Source organism: Equus caballus, chromosome 7 (assembly GCF_041296265.1).
Source record: "Equus caballus isolate H_3958 breed thoroughbred chromosome 7, TB-T2T, whole genome shotgun sequence".
NCBI lineage: Eukaryota > Metazoa > Chordata > Mammalia > Perissodactyla > Equidae > Equus > Equus caballus.
In genome coordinates this window covers 46,499,655-46,509,630 of record NC_091690.1, presented here as the reverse complement: position 1 = coordinate 46,509,630, position 9,976 = coordinate 46,499,655, and the positions used below count along the sequence as shown (strand labels likewise).

Below are 9,976 nucleotides of genomic sequence, written 5' to 3'. Positions count from 1 at the left end.
ACGCGGCTCGTGCTGAGGGACCTGGAGACTTTTATTTCCCACTGTCCACATGGTGGCGGGTGGGCCCACTACAGGGCCACCTCGGGATCCACTTCGCCGGGCCCCTGGCCCCTGGCTGCGTCTGCCTCCCTCTGCTCCCGCCTCTTCTTCCGCTGGAGCAGCCGCCGCTCCCGCTCAAATTCCTTCATGCGCATCACGTAGCTGTGGGCAGAGGGGAAGGGTATCGGGGCGTCAGGGCATTAGGCAGCCTGGCCAGACACCCTGGGGTGGCCTCTGAGGGGGAAAGGCCCATGTGCCTGTGATTTAGGCCTGGAGGCCAGCCGAGGCTCCCCCCCATCCCCTGATGGACACCAGTGAGTCCTGGGTAGGGCTGGCCTCCTGGCAGAACCCCGGCTGGGCCGGATATCCGCCCACCCCCCAACAGGCCCTGAGACCCCTCCTCCCACTGAGCAGCCCGGCCTGGCCAGAAACCGTGCTGGTCCAGTCCTCTGCCCTGGCGCGGGCGGGCTGGGGCTCACTCAAGGTGCTCGCAGTGGTCCCAGGCGTGCCGCTCATGCTTGCAGGCCAGGAAGTTGGGGAAGCTGTCCCGCTTGCACTTGAGCAGCCGGATGAGGTGGTGGGCACAGTAGTCCCGCTGCTGGAGCACCAGCTGCGCGTCGTTCATTTGCTGCTGGGTGGCCACCATCTCTGCAGGGGGCGGGAGCGGCTCAGTCAGGGCTTACGTTGTGGGGGCCACCTGCCCGAGACCCCATCATGCCCAAGTGCGGAGGAGCACCCCCCCACGGACGACTTGGTGGCAGTGGGTCACAGCACCCTCTGCCAGACGGGGGGGTCTTTCTCTAACCCTTGCAAAGGCAACCCCGGCACTGAGACGGGCAGGTGGCTCCCTCCCCATCCCCGGGGAACCTCAGCACCCACACTAGGGGCCTGCTTCCTGCCCCCGGGCAGCTCTCAGAGAGCCCCAGCCTGCAGAGCCTGTGCCCAGAAGCCACTTTCCCCCAGGGCTCCCCTCTGCCCGCACAGGCCAGTGTGGGGCCCGGCTGCTGGGGCCTCTGAAGCCTCAGCTCCCTCCCAAGGGGACTGATGGCCCCGGCCACAGAGCCAAGCCAACTGAGCGGGTGTTAACACCCACAAGTGTGCAGGCTGAGCCTCAGAAGAGACTGGAACTAGCCCTTGGTCCTGACGCCCCACTGACCAGGCATGACCTGGCCCCAGACAAACTCAACCTTTAGGAGGCCGGTGGGGGCTGTCAGGAATGGTCGGCATGCGCCCGGCCTGCGCCCACTGTGTTGGTGATCCTGTGTGCCTGCACTGGCCTCACCCAGCGCCGGCCACTCGGCCCAGCTGCTCGCAGCTCAGCTGCAGGCCCTGTGGGCTGGCTTCTCTCCCCTCTGTGTCCCAGTGCGTTTCTGTCTCCCCCGGCCCAGGTCCTCATCTCACACCCCTGCATCCCACTCGCCCAGCTTCCATGCTCCCCCCAGCACTGCCCACACTGGGCTCTCACCAGGGCCACCCAGACCCCAGGACGCCACGCCGCCTCAGCCTCTGGCTTGCTTCCTCTCAAAGCATTCTCCCCGGGGGTCCTGTGCGCCACACCCGCCCTGGGTCCCTCCCATCACCACGGCTACCCAAACATTAAGTGTTGGTGAGAGCCCTCTGCTCGTTCTGATCCATGGCTTCGACTGCCACCCACAGGTCAACAGGCCCCAACTTGGTCCCCCGACCTGTGTATCCACCTGCAGGCCCTGCTGGCTTCCATGGCCACCCGCACCTGGTGCTCCAGCTAAGCAGCCAGGATTTAGGGAGCACCTGCCGTGTGCCAGGTGTCGGAGGTGCAGCAGGGAACACGTCACGCAAGCATCCCTGCCCTTGGAAGGACACAGAGCAAATGGTAGTGTTGCGGCAACGTCCGGAGAAAAAGCAAGAAGGGACAGGGATGGGCAGTGTCGGGAGGTGGGTCATGACTTTAGATGGAGGGAGTCCATTGGAAGGTGGCATCTGAAGGTGAGGGAGTGATGCACACAGACACGTGGGGGAAGAGCCTTCCAGGTACCGGAACAGCAGGCACAAAGGCCCTGAGGTGAGAAGACAGGGTCAGGAAGCTCCAGGGCTTTCGGTGGGAGCTGGAGGGAGGCACAGGCTTGGTGGGGAGGTCAGGAGCTCTGCTGTGGACCTGCTGAGTGCGAGATGCTCGTTAACATCATATGGAGACGCCAAGCAAGCAGCCCGGTCTTTGTGTGGAGTCAGGGTCAAGGCTGGGCTGGAGAGAAAAACTTGGGAGGGTCGGCACACACAGGGCATTTGAAGCCAGGGGACTAGCAGAGAGGGCTAGGGAGTGATGGAGACAGCAAGGCCTGAGGCCTAGGGCACCCGAACATTCACAGGACGTGGAGGTGCGGACGAGTCCGTGAAGGAGCGCCCAGTGAGGTGGGCAGGAATGGGGGGCGCTGGGAGCCAGGTGAGGGAGGCTCCAGGAAGCGGTGCGATCAGCTGTGCCTGATGCTGCCGCGGTGGGTTAGTTAGAAAACTGACAACAGCGGTCAGCAACACGGGCGGGGGCTGATGAGCGCGCCCGCAGGGACATGGGGGCCGGCAGGAATAACAACCTACTGCGCCCCGATGCGACCCCTGGGGCAGCCCTCGGCGAGACGAGAGGATGGGAGGAGGGCACGGGGACCCGAGCAGGGGCCACGCTCCCGAGTGACAGGAGAGAAGGCGGAGTCCCAGGGATGCAGGAGGCCGCGAGGGCTCTTCTGGATGCTTCTATTTTCTTAGGACAAGGATGCAAAGTGGCCAACTGGGCGGAGGCGGGAAATAGGGGAGGAGTCTGGGAGAGGGCGCAGCACAGCGGTCCAGGATGGGGAGCGCTCAGTGCGTGGAGACAGGAGCCCGGGGGAGCGGGGTGGGCTACCAGAGTTTGGGTTGAGCCGAGCCAGCGGGAGAAGCGCGGGCGACGGGGCCGCGGGGAGGACGGCCCGGAGCCGGGGCGCCGAGGGGGCCGCTCCCCGCGTCCTCTCGAACCCGGACTTCTCGGTCCCGGCCCCGCAGCCCGCGCGATCCCGAAACAGCGGATCCGATAGCGACCCTCCTGCGCCTCGAAGCAGTGGGCTCCCGTCTCCGGTTCGTCTCTCGGGCCCCGCGGCAGCGCCGCCCCCGGAAGGCCGCCCGGCAGCCCGCAGCAGCGCCCCCAGCCCTGCCCGCGCCCGCCGCCTCCCCGCACACCGCGAGCTCCGAGCCGGGCCACGGTGACGCCACTCCCGGACGCCGCGGCCGGCCGGCGACCCCAAGAGCAGCAGCGCCCCGCACCCGCGCCTCACCGCGCTCCTTGCGCCCGGGGAAGCCGTAGTCGGGCGGGAAGGTGGGCATCCGCAGCGGGTCGGGCTCCCCCGACGCGCCGCCCAGGTAGCGCCGGGCCAGGTGCGCCCCCATGGCTGCTGTCGCTGCGGGTCCCTGCAGCGGCCGGGGTCACCTCGCTCCTACCCGGAAGCACTCCTCTGCACCAGCCGGACTTCCGGGTTGCGCGGGCCGCGGCAGGGATGATAGAGACGAACGGCTCCGGCGGACTTCCGGTCTCTCGCCCCCTGGCGGCCGGGCGGAGACGCACCGCGCCGCGCGCCCCCTGGAGGGGTCCGGCGGCCGGCAGGAGGGGTCCTCCCCGGCGGGAGGCGGTGCCGGCGGAGGAGGGGACCGCGTGGGCCGGCTGGAGCACAAAGTCAGTTATTTTTCATATCATATTTCAAAAAAAGGTCCTTCTTCGAAAACATTGAAATGTGTCTTAAAAACCCCTGCAGGGTGTTGATGACATATTTAGTGACTATCAAAAATTTAAGTAAAGTTATTCAAAATAAATATTTTAATTAATTTAATTTAAACAAGCAAATACAGTTATTAATAAATAAAACGATTTAAAGTTTAAAATTTTAATAAATCTTATTGAAAACTTTTGTAAAAAAAAGTTGCAATTCTAATACCCCTCTGGTTGCCACTGTAAAGAGTAGGTATTACATTTCGCACCTGTTACATTGGGGCTCGCATATATGTAAATTTAAGAAATAATACATTGTTTAACACTGCCAAATACTCCTGGTCTCCCTCAGTGTGCCCCTCCATGCCGTGCTGGTTTGTCGCTCTCTCTGGAATCCTGGGCTGGAACCCAAGGAGAAGCCTTCCGTGGGTGCCTTGCAGGGCTGGGAAATGAAACTCGGTTACGCAAGAATAGATTTCATTTGACTGGTGTGGGTTGAATTGTCACCCAAATTATTTGTTAAACTCCTAACACCCGAAGCCTTTGAATGCGCCCTTATTTGAAACCAGGGTGTTTGCAGATGTAATCAGTTAAAATGGGGTCATCCTGGGTTAAGGTGGGTCCTGATCCAATGAGGGAAACTTGGAACCAGACACCTGCACAAGGAGAAGGCCGTGTCAGGGGGAGGCGGGGATCGCAGTGATGCAGCCACAAGGCCGCCTGGAGCCGTCTGAAGCTGGAGGAGCAGAGTCTCCCTTGGCCACTGGAGGGAGCTCAGTCCTGCCCACATGTTGACTTCAGCCGTCTGGCCCCGAGAACTGTGAGGGAAACACTCCTGTCGTGTTAAGCCACCCAGCTTGTGGTCACTTGCTGCGACCGCCCCAGGAAAGGAAGTCAGCACCTTCTAGGTGGAAAGGCCCACGTTTGTCTCCGGATGCGTCCTCGCCCCTGAACTGCAGGTGCACAGACGTATCCAGCCACCGACTGGCACCTCCACGTGGGCGTCTCCAAGGTCACCTGCTGTCTCAGTCAGCTCAGGAAGCTCTAACGAAGCACCACAGACTGAGGGGCCTATAAACAACAGATGTTTACTTCTCACTGTTCTAGAGGCTGGGAGTCGGGATCAGCTGCCGGCAGGTTGGTTTCCGGGGGGAGCCCTCTTCCAGGCTGCAGACGGCCACCTTTTTGTTGTGTCCTCACAGCGTGGAAAGAGGGCCAGCTCACTCTCGTGTCTCTGCTTACAAGGGCACTGCTCCCACTCGTGCGGGCTGCACCCTCACGACCTAGTCACCTCCCAAAGGCCCCGCCTCCAGACACCATCACATTGGTGGGTAGATTTCAACATCGGAATTTTTTCCCCGGGGGACACAAACATCCGTTCTAGGACACGCTCACACCACACTCCTAATTTCTCCGTGCTCTCTCTCCTAACCCTCCTCTCACTCTGTCTTCCTGTCTTGGGCAACAGGGGCTCCATTTTTCCAGGTGGTCAGGCCTCAAACCTTGGGGTCATATTCCACTTTTGTCCTCATTCCAGGCATCCAAGTCATTGGCAGATGCCTTTGGCTCCACTGTTGGAATTTATCAAGAACACAAGCCCTTCCCACCGCCTCCTCTCCAGCGTGCCTGCATCGCCTTCTCCTTGTCCTCAGCTTCCCTGACCTCTTGCCCTCGGGGTGCACCTGTCAAAATGGAAATCAGGTCGTGTCGTTCATCTGCTGAAACCCTCCATGGCTCCCCGTTTCATGTGGAGTAAAAGCCTGACGCAGCCTGAAAGTGTCTGTCTCAGCAGGTCTGCGGTGACGCCCCAGAATCTGCATTTCTAACGTGTTCCAGCGTGCTGGTGATGTTGCTGGTCTGGGAGTCACTCTTGGGAGAATTGCTGAACTAGATTTTTCTGTGCTGATCTGGGAAAGTGGCCGTGATATGTTGTTAAGTGAAAAAAAGCAAACTATGGAGAATAGACCAATGGTGAGCAAGACTTCCTTTCCAGGGCTACCTGTGGCCAGTCCCCAAGCCATGGCCTAGATTTGTGATGCTTGTGCCCTTCCTGACTCCAGGGGGCAGCATTCACATTGTGGTCTTTGTGAATGGCACTCCTGGAGTTGTGCAGTGCACAACCCATACAGCTGTACCAGGCAGCCCTGCCCTGTTCTGGGTTTCTCTCCTCCCTCTCCCTTTCTTTTTTGCTTCAGCTGCTCACGCAGAGGTCAGAGCTGGGAGGAGACCCAGGGAGACAAAATCATGGTCCCAGCTCACTCACCCTATTTGACCTTGGGAAGTCACCTCCGCTGTCAGAGACTCAGTTTACTCATCTGTAAAATGGGATTATAGATATTTACTGGCATCTAACTTGAGATCTATTTGACTCATTTATGTTGTCACTGTTGGTCTCTCCTCTTGAATGTCAGCTTCCCGTACAGTGCTGCAAAAGGGAATTTCACCTGTCTTGTTCGCTGCTGTATTTCTGCGCCTGGAATGGTGCTGGCACACAGTAGGTGCCTAACAAATATTTGTCAAATCAAAGAAAGAATAAATGAACAGTCTGGTTGGGAGGAGTCAGTGATGGTTGCGTGGAGAGCCCCCACTGCTGGCACCTGGTAGGCGCCCAGCACATGCTCGCTGCTGTCACTCTCGTCCGGGTCACCTTGTCCAACCAGGAGGCCGGGGCCGCAGGAGCTGCCTCCGGGGCGTCATCCACCAGCGGCTGAAGGCTCGGGCGGGGACGCGGCTCGTTCCGTCCTGAAGTCCCGGGACTCCGATGCTTCCGCCTGGCCGGCCCGGGCTCCGCGTTGGGGACCTGGGGGGGACGACGTCAGGGCGAGGCGGGGGCCGGGCCTCGGCCACCCGCGCCCACAGCCTTGCTGCTTCTCCTTTGCGACCATCCGACGGGGCGACCTTCCAGTGTCCCGGCCGCAGCCCTCGGTGCTGGGTCCCCGCCCCTGCGTCCTCCCGCCCGCCCGCGGGTCCCCCTGCTGCGTCCTCCCTCCCGCAGGTGCCCCCTCCCGCCTCCTCCCGCCCGCAGGTCCCCCCCCTCCGCCTCCTCCCTCCCGCAGGTGGCCCCCCCTCCGCCTCCTCCTGCCCGGCCGGCCCAGGCGGGGCTGCGGGACCAGCCTTCGAGCTGCACCCCCTCGGCGGCAGCTGAGAGCGGGCGGGGCGGAGAAGGAAACTGGGCGGCGCCCCCACCCCGCGCTCCGCGGCTGGCGGTCGACGCTCGGGGGCATTCGTTTCCGGGGGGGGGGCAAGCGGAGTCGGTGGGGCCTCGAAAGCCCCCAGGGACGGACTCGCGCTGCAAGCGGGCAAACGGCGCGCCTCCAGTCTCGGCCGGGGGCGGGGCGCCGGGCGCCGGGGGATCCTGGGGGCCGGGGGGTCCTCGGGATCCCGGGGCCGGAGGCTCGCGCGTCGCGAGTGTCTGCAGACGCGGGTGGGAAGATGCTCGTCGCTGCGCGAGGTGACGAGGGTTCCAGCGGGAAGGGGCTCTCGGACGCACGTGGAGTGGATTTAAGCACACGTGTCAAAAAGACCAGCGTTTTTACGAGTGTTCCTTGCTTGTCTAGTTGCGAACAGTGTTATGTTAGTGAACGGATGTGTGGGCACTTCTGTAATATGCGTAGGGAAGTGTCTAGAAACACAGGTAAAGACGACGTTTCTGAGTGTTACTTGAAAGAAAAAGAGAGAAAGATTCCTGTCTGGGAGCGCGCCCCCGGCCCGGCTGCGCCCACGCGTGGCTCTGGGCTGCTTCCACTGTCACTTAAACATATTTTTAACTTTTGACCTCCTCTTTGACCCGCGGTGTAATTTCAGTTCCAAATATTTGCGGATTTTCCAGCTCATTCTGTGATGTCTAGTTTAATTCAGTTCCGTTCTGAGAACGTGCTTTGTATGCTTTTCACTCCCTGATCTTCCTTTTTATCGCACCCCCCGCCCTCCCGCCGTGCGCACCTGGTTCCTCTTTCCTGCTTTATTTTTCTTCTTCTTCTTCTTTTTTTTTTGCTTATGACGATCTAACCGAACTTCTGAAATATTTGCCTTATTTATTTTATTGCTTATCTCCTTCCGTCTTGCTACTCCCAAAGGTAGAGATTCTTTTCTTTCTTTTTTGTTCACCGATGTATCTGCAATACCTAGAACAGAGCCTAACACACAGTAGGTGGTCAACACATATCTGTTGAATGGATGAGGAACAACTGAATGCCCAGTCCCCATTGGGCGTGTCAGGAGGCCGTTGCTCAGAGCTGTTCTCTGCCCCTGAGGTCACAGGGCAAGAACGCGGCAGAACGGGGTTGCCTGGGCCCATGGCCTTGTGTTGTACCCAGTTGGTGGCACTGGATTCGACCTGCAATCCCTGGGCGCCTCCTGCGCGCCTGGTCCTGAAGGACGGCCTTGCACGTGCCGCTGTCACTCACCCAGCGAGAGCATCCAGTCTTCACGGCACGTACCTTGCCCCGGGCCCCCACCTGCAGAGGCGCCCTTGGCGGGCAGAGGTGCTGTCAGTTCTCTGGGTTGGGTACCCCCGCGTGCCCCCCACCCCACCCCCGCGTCCATGGGGAGCCCGAGGCTCCGTGTGTGCGCTCGGAGAGCATCCTTGCTTCCTTCTCAGCCGTGCAGGGTCGCTGTGGAGGACGGAGCAGCCGCACCTCTGCCGCGCGCGGGTCCCATCAGCAGGTCAGCAGCGTCGCGGGGGAGGCCCGGGCCGGCGGCCTTCTCCGGGAGGGAGGGGTCTGTTGCGACCCGGGGCCCCGGCGGGGACGCGGAGGGGGAATCGCGGCGCGCCTGCCCGCAGCCCTGCGCCCGCCCCCGCGCCCCCTGGGGCGCCCCCGCGCTGCTCCATCCCGTTGGAATTGCCTCCTTTTACTTTCGGTGGAAAGCCCCTAAAAAGAGGAATTGGGGTCTGGCCCTTGGGGGAAACATGTAATAGTTTCCTATGGTTAGTGTAACAAACGACCACAAATGTGGGTGAGAACAGCAGAAATTGGTTCTTTCACGGTTCCGGAGGTCAGAAGCGGAAACCTGCTCGCTGCGGATGAAGCGACCTGCGCAGCCAGCGCCCGACGCGGTCGGGACGCGGCCTCCTCGCCTTTTCCGGCTCCTGGAGCGGCGTCGCTCTCGTGGCCCCTTCCTGCATCTTCAAAGCCACCGGCACAGCATCTGGCTTCGGAGACAGGGAGGGAGACGCGGGACACGGACACACAGGGGAGGAGCCTCTGGCGGCCTTGGCAGAGCCTGAAGGGAGACCCAGAGGACCTGCCCCGGGGCGTCAGGGGGAGCCGGCCTGCCCACCCCTTGATTGCACTGTTTTTTTTTTTTTAAAGATTGGCACCTGAGCTAACAGCTGTTGCCCATCTTCTCTTTCTTCTTCTTCTTCTTTTTCCCCAAAGCCCGCCAGTACGTAGCTGTAGATTCTAGCTGTGAGTGCCTCTGGCTGTGCCATGTGGGATGCGCCTCAGCGTGGCCTGATGAGCGGTGCCATATCCCTGCCTAGGATCCAAACCGGGGAACTCCCTGGCGGCCAAAGCGGAGCGCCGGCACTTAACCACTCGGCTGCGGGCCGGCTCCCAGACTTTCTTTACCTCAAGATAAATTGTATATTACTGCAATATTTTAAAAAATAAGAATAAATGGAAAAGGCCATGATGAGCAAAATATCAAAAGTTTAAATAAAGACAGACACTGTTTTTCTCTCAGCTTTATTGAGATATAATTGACAATCAAAAATTGTGTGCACGTGGGCCAGCCCGGGTGGCCTGGTGGTTAAATTTGGGACCCTGAACTTTGGCAGCCCGGGTTTGGTTCCCGGGGCAGACCTACACAACTGGTCTGTCAGTGGCCATGCTGTGGCAGTGGCTCAGACACAAAAAAGAGGAAGACTGGCAGCAGATGTTTGCTCAGGGCGAATCTTCCTCAGGAAAAAAAATGTCTACATTGAAGGTGTATGACCTGACAACCTTGTGCATGTGCACATTATAAAATATTCTCCACGACCTAGCCGATCAACACACCCGTCACCTCACATCATCCTCTTCCTTTTTTTTCGTTTTCTGTGGTGAGAACACCCAAGATCTACCCTCTTAGCAAACTTCAAGTACACAGTACAAACTGCCGAGCACTGTCGCCTTGCTGTGCTCAAGTTCCCCAGAACTTAGTCATCTTGCAAAACCAAAGCTTTGTACCCCTTGACTGACATCTCCCCATTCCCCCTCTCCCGGCCCCTGGCCACCTCCCCTCTGCTCC

General features: G+C 60.1%; 1 protein-coding gene and 1 long non-coding RNA gene across 2 annotated transcripts; one reads left to right on the top strand and one right to left on the bottom strand.

Moving 5' to 3' along the window:
- Window positions 1-13: 13 nt before the first annotated feature.
- NDUFB7 (NADH:ubiquinone oxidoreductase subunit B7) lies at window positions 14-3,547 on the bottom strand. Its single transcript, XM_014741447.3, has 3 exons — window positions 3,318-3,547; window positions 519-687; window positions 14-201 (listed from the first exon to the last, which is right to left on the bottom strand). The coding sequence occupies exons 1-3, from the start codon at window positions 3,427-3,429 to the stop codon at window positions 69-71; spliced, it is 414 nt and encodes a 137-aa protein (XP_014596933.2). The 5' UTR covers window positions 3,430-3,547; the 3' UTR covers window positions 14-68.
- Window positions 3,548-7,123: 3,576 nt separating this feature from the next.
- LOC102150040 (uncharacterized) lies at window positions 7,124-9,428 on the top strand. Its single transcript, XR_011441214.1, has 3 exons — window positions 7,124-8,229; window positions 8,346-8,410; window positions 8,746-9,428. It is a non-coding gene; the product is annotated as an uncharacterized lncRNA (long non-coding RNA).
- Window positions 9,429-9,976: the final 548 nt, after the last annotated feature.

What these genes read in the sequence shown, in the direction of transcription:
- NDUFB7 (XM_014741447.3), bottom strand. Translation starts at nt 3,429, where the DNA reads ATGGGGGCGCACCTGGCCCGGCGCTACCTGGGCGGCGCGTCGGGGGAG. An exon ending in CCCCGGGCGCAAGGAGCGCG is followed by an intron (nt 688 to 3,317) that starts GTGAGGCGCGGG and finishes CGCCCCCTGCAG; the next exon opens with AGATGGTGGCCACCCAGCAG. An exon ending in GACCACTGCGAGCACCTTGA is followed by an intron (nt 202 to 518) that starts GTGAGCCCCAGC and finishes CTCTGCCCACAG; the next exon opens with CTACGTGATGCGCATGAAGG.